A 13,175-nucleotide genomic window follows, 5' to 3' on the forward strand; every position below is an offset into this window, starting at 1 on the left:
AGATGTAATCTTTAACGGTGAGTAAGGACATTGTTAATACTGATGCCTAGAGAGGCTACCTGGAACAGAGGCTAGACAGTGTTCAAGGAATAAAGGAGGTATTCATTAAAAAGGCCTTCAAAAGATCCACCCCAGGCAGTACCAGAGCCCGGCCGTGGCTGCACCTAAGATGGACCCAGGCTGGATTCCGAGTGACAAGATTTCACACTTTTGTAAGTTTTGGTCCATTTACATATTGGGGTCAATTGTCCAGCTACAGCTTCAGGTTATGAAGTCCCATCCTCCCAGATTGCTCTCCTCAATTTGCTGTTTACACTTTCTGCGCCTGAAGCTGCAATGGTGTCCTTGGTTCTCAGGCTGGAAAAAGATTGTTTTGTCTAACTAGGCTGTGAAGAGAACCTACCAACACTTTATATGAAGCCCAGAGTTACACACTAATGCAGTACAGAATGTGGAAAATATGAAAGCTAAAACTTAAGGCATCAATGCCCTCTTTTACATCTACTTTGCATAGGATTAAATGAATAGATTTAAATGAGCCCATAAGAGAAACACGGGAAGGTTTAGGTTTTAGGTGACAAATACTAGATCATGTACTGTAAGTGGCTGCTCAGCTGTGTTGCATTCTGAAATGTAGTGAAATGTTAGCAAGCAGGTGCATAGATTCCCTATCTGAACTTGAAAATGGCATTTGTTTACTCTGTGTACCATTTTACTGCTCCATTCAGATATATGCAAATGTAAATGTAATTAGAAAGCCAGAAAAATGAAAATGTGGCAATGTAATTATCCTGTTTAGTTCAACATTGTAACAGCATAGTAAGAACTGTCAACAGCCAACTGAAAACACAGATTGGTACTTACTCCTTCAGATTTCTTATCTGGGTAGATGCAAGTTTCCCCCCCTGCTGTGAAATTGCAGTATACTTTGAAGGAGTCTCCAGAACAGCCCTGGTTAGGATCAATCCAATATTCCCCTAAGACAAATGAGAAAATTTGCCTTATATAGTAGAAATGATATTCAGAAGAACCAGGCTTTACTGCTACCTAATGGTCTTCCAAAGTTTGTAGGAAAGTTATTTTCTCTGAATGGTTTAGGTCAGGGAGCAAAATCTGGAGTGATTTGCATCCTTATCTGCATGCAAAGGTGTCTGCATGGGGCTTGGTGGGGTTGTAGCTGGCACAAGCACCTAAAGCTTCACTGAGAGGGATCCACCTCGAGCAAAGACCTTCTTACTGCTGGGTTATGAAGCTGCAACACCAGAGAAGGCTGGGCATGGAAAGAGCTGCAGCCCATCCCAGGTCCATTCACAGTCAGCGCTTTTTCAAATCTGCTGTTCTAATTAGAATGATGATTTCTGTGATGAGGGTTCTTATCTTCAGATGTCTCACAAACAGGGCAGCAAACGACTTTCTGACAACTGCAGTTCTAATCCAGTTTCAAACAAGCAGTGGAGGTTTCAAAGAGAAATGACAAATCCCTCCACCAGTTCTGTCTTCTGAATATAGGGCATAGACAAAGTATTTATGCGTTTAACAGTTCTGTTGATTTAGGCTGTGTATTGAAAACAGTCTTTCCTTTCTGTAAGCCTTATCCCTGGAGAATTCTGAATTTTAATGAACACATTTGCTTTTATTTTAACCAAAATAAGATTACTTTTATATGAAGACAACTCTAAAGAAGAAGCAAATACTGGTAAATGAAGAAGGTGAATATGTTGTGTAAAAACCATTCCTTATTATGGAGGGTACCGAATTGTAAAATATGTCCTTTTCATATAGCACATACACTGCTTAACTACTCCTCAAGGCAACCATCTGTTCTTATCTATCGAGAGTGAAAGCAATAAAATATTATTAAACTGTCAAAATCTATTTTTCCTCCCATTTAAAAGCAGAAAAAATATTGCTTTGAACTGGGAAAAATATGCATTGCAATTGAAAAAATTATGAAAGGATGAAAATTTACTGAAGGCTGGCTTTCATTTAAACATTTGCAGAGGGGTAAAATTATTTAGAAAAAAAAAGAAAACAACAAAGAATAATAAAATCAAGATAGTTCTTAGGAACACTAGGTCTCTTCATATACTTTGCATTTTATTACACTGCTACTTGGTAGCATTAAACAGTATCAAAGAAACTTCCATGCAAATTTGCTGGCTGATCTAGAAAAAACAGTGCTGATGCAGTAGAGAAAAATATTGCTTCCAGGGCTAAAAGACTAGTAGAGTTTTTGAGACTCAGTGTTGAACATAAATGTCATATAATACCAATACTTATTCATATTGTCATACTAAGCTCTTCCATCACACTCCTGTTTTGATTGTCCTGGAAATGCAAGGCCCACCTTTCAAAATAAAAACTGCATTTTATTAATCACTTTAAAAGGTTTTAACTCAAAAACTAGATCAGGTTATGTATTTGAAGAACTTTGACTCTTACGGAGAGATCACGTCTTACGTTTTTAAACCTTTATGCCTGTGAGGATGGGCTCAGTGAGGCTGTATTTGCTGAGCCACTTAGAGCCATGTACCAGCAGTGGGCTGTGCTGCCCAAGTGCCCTGGCAGGGCGGCCCCGGGCCGTGCGCGCAATCCGAGCTCACCGTCTGGGAAGTCGGGGTGGCACAGCTGCAGGTCCTTGCAGGTCCGGGCTGGGTTATTCTGAGTGCCCATCGGAAACTTCATGTGCTCAATGTCTTGCTTCAGTGAGTTCAGGGAGCCAAAGATCTCCTCCATGCCATCGGAATAATCCAGAATATTGTCACCAGCATCGGATAACATATAGTCAGGAGATCTTCTTGTCTTCTTGGGTGACTGAATCGGCAGTGGCTGGATCACCTCACCGGGAGGGCCCTACATGGAAAACAACGTATCTAATTATATCTTCTGTTAGTTTTTCAGCAGAGAAAGACCACAGAATGGGGCAGAAATGCTTTGAATAGGCTTTCTTCAAGGCATTTCTTTATTTCACCTTTTTCCCTTTAGATTCATATCTATGTGCTTTATCTTGGAAAAAAAATATTGTAAAAGGCCAAACCATTGTTGTGCTCTAAACTCTTCTCTCTACACTGCTTTTTGGGGAAGAGTGTGTTGCCCTCACAAAAGTGACACACAGAACTGACTCAGAGTTGCCTCTGTATCTATATTAATTCTCTCAAGCACAGACATATTCTATGAAAATTGAAAACTCTGGATGTTTCCTATGATAAAAGTTGAAAATTCCACTTGGGGTCTAGGAAACAATATTTAATTTCAAGAAATTGAAACATTTCACTCAGATTTGGACTCTTCATTTTAGTTTGTTGTGATATAAAAAATAAATAGAGAAACAGAAGAATATCATCAGGGGAAACCAGTAGAGTTTGGTTTTCTGTGCTTCAACAAAACTATTCAAAAAATTATTGCATGAGGGGCTTCTTCGTTTGGGGAAGGTTTATAGGGGGTTTTTGGGTGTTCTTTTTGGGTTTTTATTTATTTAATTTTCTTCTGGCTTTTTCAGTACAGATATATATTTCTGTGCCTGGTGTATCTGTGTTCCCTGAAAAATGAATTTTCAAGCAATCATTCATATTTTAGTTCCCAAATGTTGTTTTCTACCCTTGTCAAAACAGGTTCATCATGTCAGTGTGTACTGCAAGATAAGAATTCTTACTTACTGGAGGACCAGGTGGGCCAGGTAAGCCACTGTCACCCTTCTGACCAGCAGGACCCTACAGAGCAATGAAAGAAGTGAAGTGTTGACCAGGCTACACAAGGTTTAAAAAGAACACACACAAAAGCTAAGGAAAAGACCAGGAATATAGAGGAGAGTTACTCACACTGGATCCTTTGGAGCCTTTGGGACCCTGGGGACCCTATGGGCAAGAACATACAACTCTGGTTGGAGAGTATTGCACACAGCTTGGGGCTGGTTAGGACAGGAGGGCTGGATGAAATTACTTACAGGTAATCCAGGAGGACCAGGCGGACCAAGTGGACCAGCAGGACCAGAAATTCCCTAAAAAGGAGTAAGAGAATAAGCACAGACTGAAGTATTCTAGATAGTGGACTGTGTTAAAAATTAGTATCTGTGAAAAAGGGAGTCCCATTAAGTGCCTACCTGTGGGGAGTTTTGAGTTAGGCTGTGTGCTAGAGGCCAAAATAGTTGGCAAGTTTAAAATACAATCTGAAAATCTGAGTTGCTTGTAGCTGTTCTTACACTGGCTGCAGTGGATTGTCACAGTTGTGTTCCTCCTCAGATTGGCTTGGAAAAATCACATTTTACGTAGTGCCCTAAAACCATGGCTTAATAGCTAGAAAAGGGGGAGCTGCTTTGGGGAATGCAATTAGTAAATGTGATGAGATTCCAGCTGCCACTTTTATCTTGTTGCTAACTTGTTCTGTGTGCATATTGGGGTGTGTGTTTCCTTCATTTTCTCAAACACTCTATAATTTAATTTTAAGATGTTTAATTTTGCTGTGTTTGTACAATGCCTAAGAAAGTTTTAAGCTCTTGCAGGAGACTCTGGGTGTTAAATGTTTATAACAACTTTATGTGTTTCAGAAGGAAGCCTGGAATAGATACTCCTTGCTTGCATGGACCTGGAATGGAAACACAAGTATGTTGTACTCACTGCATCACCCTTGGCTCCAGGAGACCCCTGGGGGCCAGGAAGACCCCTATCACCCTTTTCCCCCTGTTCTCCTGGAGGTCCAATCAGGCCAATCAAACCAGGGTGTCCCTAAACAAGATTTAAAAATATATAGTTAACATACATTAAAGTAAATGCGTTTTGCAAACACATAAATTAGACCTTTCACGTTACCACTGTTGCTTGTCAACAATCAACCTGAAAACAAATTATTCTAAAAGTGTGTTTATTGTAGTTAGATGGACTTTCAGATTATTTGCAAGTTGTGACTGCTTATGCAGTGAAAGATCTGAGTGCAAGGTAGTAAGAAACGGGTACAGAAATCACAGTACCGTGGGTACAATTTTCATCCCAGTTTTCACACGTAGCTGCTACCAGCATCTCATAAGTCCCACGTGTGATATGGGTGCATAAACAGCTGATCCAAGCAGACAAATAAAACCTGCAGTTCACAGGGCACAGTCATATTCATGTCTCTTCCTCTACAGTTTTTCTCTGATGCACAAGCAATCAATATATTGTTGGGATTCCATAGGAAAATCCTATCCTAGATGTCTCAATCCATTATTTCAAAAGAAAGTACTATAGCTGTTAAATATTTTGTTCTTTTAAAATAAAAATCACCAATACTCATTATTTCTACTTGCTTTGTTCTTGTAAATCTGACAGTTCTCTTTACATCAATATCTTTGGGATTTTCACTGCAAGGATCACATGGTAAATAAATCACCACACAGGCAGTGATCTTTTTCTTTCTAGGTGTTTCCAGGATATTGAACATGGCTTAATGATGACTATTAAGGCTGTGGGATGCTGTTTGCGAGGTGTGGTGCTGTGCCTTGCTGATACAAACCCTACTGTTTCTTTCTGCTAATTTTATACAGATTTTATGGGCTGAAGTTATAAAGACACAGCCAATTAGCAAAGCATACCTTCTCTCCTTTGGAACCTGGGTCTCCCTTCAGTCCAGGCAATCCAGGTGGGCCCTATATAAATCAAGGGAGGTAATGTTAAAATAAGTTTTAACATCCTGCTCAGATCATGTTTTCTTGAAATGTTCTTAAAGGCAGTTCAAATCAAAGTGGTTGATGGTTGTGATTGATGATGTGATTTAGAGCCCAAGATGAAGTTGAAATGTATGTTTAAAAAATTGTAATGATGCTACAGTGGTTTTTAAATTACTTTTTAATTAGAAATCTATAAAGGGTTGTATGAATAGAAACCTATGAAGCACAGGGTCAACTAAATTCTTGATTTGTGAAATCTTTAGATTTTATAATAATGGCTGGTTTTGTGTAATTTGCACAAGAATGAAGTAAAAAATGCAGGCCATGTAGTGCCTGTGCAAAAGACATGAATTTTTCAGGGGCTGTTAATCTCACACTGCACGTGTGTCCATGAGGAGAAGAGCTGCCACACTAAGTCTGTGTCTCCTCACCGCTGCTCTCCTGGTGGCAGTGGACAACTTCTGCTATGGATAGGTGTGGTAAGAGACCTCTTCCACCTGGCAGATATTCAAAAATTCCACATTTCATGTACAAAATATTATTCTGTGCTTATACTTTCCATTTCCACTTCAGGATATCACTAGCTGCAACAGCCTAGGCAAATACATAATTCATGAATGAAATGGGAAGTTTTTAAGCTTTTGGAATGCAGAATCAGACTTTTCACCTGCAGTGTGTTGTGTGCAGTGTCTACTGCAAATCAGGCTTCACACTCTTCTGATAGCAATCTCCTGTGGAGGATGGGAGGGGAAGGAGGGAAACCTAACCTCAGAAACTTTTACCTATCAACTTTACTTTGCTGGTTGCAACAATACATTGAAAAGTTCTTGTTGAGCTGACAGGAAGTCTGCATTTGTAAGCATATAGTTCATTAATATACTACTGAGCTCCAGATTTTAACAGAATATTTAAGCTCTCAAATGTTAGAGGAGAGATCTTTGGGTGAAGTTTCTGGAGCCTTCTATGACTGACATGTGGGAAAAAGCTGCTCACCAGAGGTCCAGGAGGGCCATTCTGACCTGGTGCTCCAGGCATACCTTGTTCCCCCTAGAAGAGAAAAGAAGCTGGCTTTACCAGAGTATATACAGGAAATGCAACATTTAAAATCCTGCGTGCTCTGTTACTTACCACGGGGCCAGGAATGCCCCGGAGACCCTCTGGGCCAGGTTTTCCTGCAGGTCCCTGAGGACCGACTGGGCCTGTTTTTCCAGGAGCCCCTTCTGCACCAGGTTCACCCTGGAAAGAACAGACCAGGTCAGAGAAGGGGGCGGACTGAGTTTGGCACTGGAGGGATGAACAAGGGGCAAAGTGCTTTTTAGAAGCCAGAGTTCTGCACAGGATGATTTCCTGAGTGAAAAGTCTCTGGTTTCATGGAGAGATGTGGGGCAGCAGAGCAGGCTCCCTTTGCTTGCTACAGGTGTTGGGCCTGCACTGCTGAGTCCACTCCAGTCCAATTACACATTGCTATTAATTCTGGGTCTGAATTTGGATTTTACAGATCACCTATTATTTCTTTGAAAAGTTCCAGACTCAGTGCATCATAAGCAATTTACTTTTAATTTATAAATAGTTTATATTTCTATGCTTCCAAAAAACCTTCAGTGTATTACCTTTGCACCTTTTTCTCCTTGTCTGCCTTCAGCACCCGTTGCTCCAGGAGGTCCCTGTAAAATAAGGACACTGAGCTCGTAATCTTGGCTTTTTTCAAATATAACCAGAGAAAAAAATCTGAAAGTGCTATTCCCACTGTATTAATAAGTAGTAAGTGCTTACAAAATAACGTTAAATTTCTTCCTTTTTTTTTGACATTTTATTCACAGGATAAAAAATACCAAACAGCTCTCATTCCCTTATAAAATTTTCTGGGTTTTTAGAATATCTAAAAGATGGTGAGGTTGAAACCAAAGATTTAGCTTAGGAAACAAACAAACAAAGAAACAAAAAAACCCCCACAAAATCAAATCAGGATATAAATGAACAAAGCAATCTTCATTTATATGTACAATAAGAATTAATTTTAAACTTGCTTTGCATTGACTTCTATCTGTTCACTGTGGTTTATCTACTAATTCAAAAAAGGCCTCTCTTTCTACAGTGCACAGCAGGGCAAATACTTCTTTATTCTCTAAGTCAGGGATGGGCTCAGTAAGGGGCCTGATTACATTTGGACAGCCAAAAATTGACCTATTATCCACTAAATATGAAAGTGAAAAAATAAAAAGACATTTTTCTCCTCCAAAACATCAAGGGCTGATTTTTAGGTCAGGTAATTAATATTCATAGGTTCAGTTATGAACAGGAGCAGTGTCTAGAATTTAATGTACTCTTCTGAAAATGGTTCTCTTATATGCTTAGTTTGGAAAAGATGCACTCAAGATAATGGACCAACTGTTCTCCTACAAGGTTAATTTTTAGCCTGGGAAATGTCTTTATTACAAGTAGCTTTTTCTTGCCAACCAATGAGCAGCTTGGAGGAAAATGAAATAAAAGTGACCATGCTCAAACAGCTGTGATTTTGTGAATCTATATAAGACTCATCTGGTCATTAATGCAACAAGCAGATTGCTATGTACAAACTAAAAAAAAAGTTCTGAAGACCAGCAAGAAGAAAATTCAATCATTTCCATTTATTTACAGCTTTTTGCTTCTTAACAACATATAGAAAAACAACCCAGGCTCCCTAAAGGTAAAGCACCAGAACACCTTTTTAATTTTACAGAGAAGAACTGTACTTCCAGTCAGGATCTGCCTGTTTGCTTTGTGAGCTCAGGGCTTTGGATCAGTGTTTGACCTAAAGTCATTTTTTATACCAGAGCTGAATTTAGCCCAAACTTTTTATAGCCTGATATATTTCACTATCCACTGCTACTGGCACATACCTTGAGCAATTCGACTGGTTTTAATTCCTGGAAATTTATATTCATTTTATAGCTATTTACATAGGAGTATATTAAGATCATTCATTTGCTTCTGAAATTAAGCTTTCTCCAGGGTGACACCGAACATCTGCAGCACTGCATGAACCTTTTGGCCAACAGAGATAGCTCAGACTTTATATCAAAGATATTGCCAAATGAACTGAATTACCCACAGAGGACTTTGACCATGTGTTGGGGGTATCAACAGCTTTTTTCTTGGGTACTTTTAAGAGCTATAATGGGTAAAGGATTTAGTTTTATTTCTTCAAAATACAGAGAAGCTTAAAAGCCCTGGTCCAAATGCTGACTCTTTAAAACAGGAAGAATATTTTAAATCCCTGCTGTTCCAATAATAATTAATAATGCCTGATGCATGTTCTCCTTTGTGTAGGTTGTAATTTGTTGGGTGGATCACAGTTTGCAATAACAGGAGTGATCAACAGGTACATATATAAATTCAGAAACACTTTAGAAATATGACTTTTTATCTTCCATGAATTAATTTACATGCCCACTGTCTTTACTGCTTGAAAATTCCTTACCCTCAAGTTCCCATATGGGTTATAATCCACCCTGTCTAAGAAAGTGAAGAGGGTTGAATGTGTAAGTTTGTACTTTAGGAATCTGGTCTCTGCATAATCTAGAACTGCAGCTGCAGCATGAATTAATTAGCAGGGCTAACCCAGTGTGATGGCTCCAACACCGACAGAGTGGCTGAGGAGTGCTGAGCAGGGTGTTCATTAGCAGCCAGCGCCGCTCCCGGCTCCGGCCGCGGAGACAAACCGCTCGTTGTTATTCATCTTACCTTCCTTCCTGGGAAACCTCAGCTGAGAAAGGAGCTCAGGAACAGTATTTCACATTAATGCACCATTCTCCCCCTCATCACCCCCGCTACCATGCTGATTTTTATGAACATGGCACTGTAATTTTGGACATACTGCCTGATACATTTTATGAACCAAGAAGAGAAAAGAAATCATGCAGAAACAAGCTCGTTCTCAATTTTTGTTACGTGAACCTATTGAATATTCTTCCGTATTTCATTAGAATAATTTGAATTGTTGTTCATAGCTGTGTGTCATCTAGCTTAAAACTATTTCCAACACAGAAAATCATTACCACATTTCATCAGCCTGTTGAGATAGGAACCTGGCATATTGTTAGGTATTCTGTGCATTTGCAATCAACAGAGAAAATCAGTTTAATTTTTAAGTGGTGAGTACACCCTGCTGAGGCAGTATCATGCTGTAGCCAAACTTGAAAAAGAGTCTCTTACATAGAAACACTTTATTTTTTCCTAAGTTATTCAACATTGTATTTAAAGGCAACAAACCAAATAAACTTCTGTTTGCAAAATTGCTGGCTTTGCTTCAGTATTGACATCTCTTCTTTTAATGGAAGAAGTTGGTATGGCCTCCAGTTGAGAACAAAAATATATCTTAATCCTGAGCTTTAAATTTCTAATCCTTTTAGGTGTGTATATGGAGGTTTGTGTGTACATGACGTGGGTCTGATTGTGACTCGTGGGGAAAGCAGCCCAGCAGCAGCAGCTCCCACAGCTCCACTGCCTGGCACACTGAAGGGCAGGGAGGAGCACAGGCAAGGAGTGCTGTCTGTGCTGATCTGTACTGATTGCATATTGATCTGAAGCACACATACTCTCTGATGGTATCTTTTCTTCATGCTGTTTTTAACATTTGTCAGATGGAAATCAGTGAATTCAAACTAGACATGTTACCCAGTACTGGATGGCAAACCAAAAAAAAGTACCAAAACTTAGAGCAAGGGATGAAGTTTCAGAAAAATAATAATAACATGACTGGAGAGGGGTTCAGTCTGTATCTCTGTTTCTAGATAAGCAGCCACAGTTACTACCAGCTAAATTACACTGGTGTATAAAGCCCTCTGAGCATGCATTTTTCTGATCTGGTGCATGTGCAGATCATTTAAAAAGTCAGAACGTGTAAAACAATGATTACTATTTAATGAATATTTTTTTAAAAAACCACTTTAAAATACTTTATCAATTACTATGTTACAAAAGCTACCCTTTTCAGATTATGGTTTTGTCTTATAAATTTCTTAGATACAATGGAAAAACTATTTATGTCCAGGTCTACACTAGAACTTGCTTCCCAGGGAGAGCTGGGGAACCTTTGTAACTGTGTAACTAAACAGAAGTTGCTCAAAATTCTGACACCTGGTAATAATCATGATTTCAGAACAGGGGGCAGTAAAACTGAGGTCAGGTCAGTTAAATAATAGAATGGAAGAGGGGAATGAAAATGAATAACAAAAATAAATAAGGAGCCTACTCTTGAAGACTTCAAGAGCCTTTAATTAAAAGTATGAATTCTGAGCTCTGCGAGCTCATTATATCAGAGACAAAAAACCAAAAAATGGGGTGGAATATTGCTTTCTAGTAGTACAGCTAGAGCTGCACCGTACAGACAGCAATATTACTACTGAAACTGTGTGTCCTTCTCAATCCAAATTAAAAGTCTCTTGTTGGGGCTTTTTCTTGAAATTGATTCTACCATACAAATGATGAAAACCAATGAGAAGCATTTTTTCCAGCTAGGTATGAACCTTTCAGTCTTTCACTGTTTCTTTCTACGGTAACATCAACATAATACAGATTCCCTATGAGTTTGAAACGTTCTGGTACTCAAGTAATGTTGAATCTGATTCTACAAAACGTTTTCTTCAAAATTCAGAAAGGGACTAAATTGCAATTTTTCCCAAATTGGAAATGAGTCAAACCACAGGTAATGTGGATTTCGTGCTTCAAAATTGGTGGTTTTTGTCTAGGTACAATCAGATAGAATACAGCCCATCTGTGAGGAGTGAGCTATTGCCTTTCTGTATAATAAAGCAGGAAATTTTAATTTGATGTCAAGCAAACATACTAATTGCTAATATTCAATCGAGCCATGTTTTAGTTCTAGTGATAAGGTTGCTAATGTTATCATAATCATTTAGAATATTATAAATACTTCGCATGTTGGTGGATCAAATAGATTACTGTGTAAAATGAGTACACCTAATTAGACATGTCAGTTCACTCAAGCCCATTAAATCAAGCAATTTAACATATTTTGTTAAATAATTCTCAGCTTGCATTTCATAATGCCACTTCTTCTGTTTTTTAAAGTGTAGAAACTGCATCTAATTGCTCTCTGAAGCAGACCTAAAGGTTGATGCATCTAGTACAGTTCTGGGACTGCAACATTATTTACTGGGTTTGATTAGCTATATTTGTAAAGCCTGTGAATCTTCAAAGGCTTTAGAGATAATGGAATCACCTCATAAGTGACAGAAATGTCTGCCTGTAATTCTGTATGCAGAGGGGATGACATAGTTTTACACAGTAGCTGCATTGAAATGATTTTATTTCTGAGACTAAAGACACCAAAGCAGATTCTTCCTGCTCCCTGATAGCAGATATGTGCCTAAAGATGATGTCTGCTGTTACTGTCATACCAACTCACTCCTGTTAGCAGACTTACTCAGTAGACACTGAATTCCTGAGTGAAAAGAAAAGGTTCCTGTGTGGGTAAGCAATACATTCTTCCCTATGTATTTTTGTTCTTATATTCCCTGTTAGCCATGTTAAAGAGCTTCCTCTGCTGTTTCTATTTATTCATTTCTCTCAGTACACTACTTAAAAGAATATCATATATGAGTGTCCCAGCATGGACCAAGTAGCTGAAATTCTCTAGGACACAGTGTCTCAGAGGAATACGAGAGAACATGAGATATTCCTTACTCTTTTCCCAGGAGGACCAGGTGGGCCAGCTTCACCTGAAGGACCTGGTGGACCCTGCAACAGAAAATTAACAACTCAGCAGTACAAAAGGACAAAATCCTCATCGTTATTAAATACCACAGACATCTGCCATGTGTTAGCCCCTTTCAATGGACAGAATCTACAGAAACAGAACTTTGATGCTTAATATGGGTATTGCTCAGATACTGCTTAAGATCTTGGCTTAATTTCATTAGTTCAGCTAATGAAGATTTTTTGGCTGCAGCATTTCTTTCTTATGCTCAGAGCTGCTTTATTTTTAGTGCTCCTCAGCAGCTCCAGCACACATCCTTTAACACATCACTACTTCTAAAAGAAACTGAGCTCTGGCTTAATTGTGTTACTGTAATATGGGCTGTTCTACCTCCGCAAGGAAAAAAATAGTTATTTTTCAGTATAATAGAAAAAGCATCCACTCTGAAAACATTTTTAAGAGTGTGACTGCATAGAAACCACTGATTTGGCAAAAGATACTTTCCTATCATCAGCTGATCATGCAAGTGAAATAAAATCAGAGAAATATCTTACAGGTTGACCAGGATCACCATCTTCACCCTTCTCTCCACCAACACCATCCTGACCCTACAGAATTCAAGGAAAACAAACAAAATTAAAAATTCAGCAAATTTAAGTCACTAACTTTCATATATAAATATAAGAGCACTATTTTTCTACAGACCATTTTCCCAAGGACATTATTTTTCAAAACTTTAAAAATATTTCTGAACATTTTTAAGCCTTGAGAAATGCGTGAACAGAAAAGCAACAGACCTTACAGGCAAGAGCTCATCCCCAGACAAGAAAGAGACAT

The 13,175-nt window shown here is 38.7% G+C and overlaps 1 protein-coding gene and 1 long non-coding RNA gene across 5 annotated transcripts in view; one reads left to right on the plus strand and one right to left on the minus strand.

The window, feature by feature from the left end:
* Window positions 1-5,244, plus strand: part of LOC134555724 (uncharacterized) — a 128,299-nt gene extending 123,055 nt beyond the window's left edge. The window contains exons 4-5 of the long non-coding RNA XR_010081479.1: window positions 3,612-3,676; window positions 4,544-5,244. This is a non-coding gene — a long non-coding RNA (uncharacterized LOC134555724). The remainder of the gene's footprint in view (window positions 1-3,611; window positions 3,677-4,543) is intronic.
* Window positions 1-13,175, minus strand: part of COL11A1 (collagen type XI alpha 1 chain) — a 131,741-nt gene that overhangs the window by 5,817 nt on the left and 112,749 nt on the right. For all 4 annotated transcript variants that reach the window (XM_063407633.1, XM_063407634.1, XM_063407632.1 and 1 more), the window contains 12 exons: window positions 12,893-12,946; window positions 12,326-12,379; window positions 7,249-7,302; window positions 6,767-6,874; window positions 6,632-6,685; window positions 5,564-5,617; window positions 4,614-4,721; window positions 3,944-3,997; window positions 3,819-3,854; window positions 3,657-3,710; window positions 2,604-2,853; window positions 865-977 (listed from right to left, as the gene is read on the minus strand). In XM_063407633.1, coding sequence (XP_063263703.1) covers window positions 865-977; window positions 2,604-2,853; window positions 3,657-3,710; window positions 3,819-3,854; window positions 3,944-3,997; window positions 4,614-4,721; window positions 5,564-5,617; window positions 6,632-6,685; window positions 6,767-6,874; window positions 7,249-7,302; window positions 12,326-12,379; window positions 12,893-12,946 — 993 coding nt within the window. The remainder of the gene's footprint in view (window positions 1-864; window positions 978-2,603; window positions 2,854-3,656; window positions 3,711-3,818; window positions 3,855-3,943; window positions 3,998-4,613; window positions 4,722-5,563; window positions 5,618-6,631; window positions 6,686-6,766; window positions 6,875-7,248; window positions 7,303-12,325; window positions 12,380-12,892; window positions 12,947-13,175) is intronic.

Source organism: Prinia subflava, chromosome 10 (assembly GCF_021018805.1).
Source record: "Prinia subflava isolate CZ2003 ecotype Zambia chromosome 10, Cam_Psub_1.2, whole genome shotgun sequence".
NCBI lineage: Eukaryota > Metazoa > Chordata > Aves > Passeriformes > Cisticolidae > Prinia > Prinia subflava.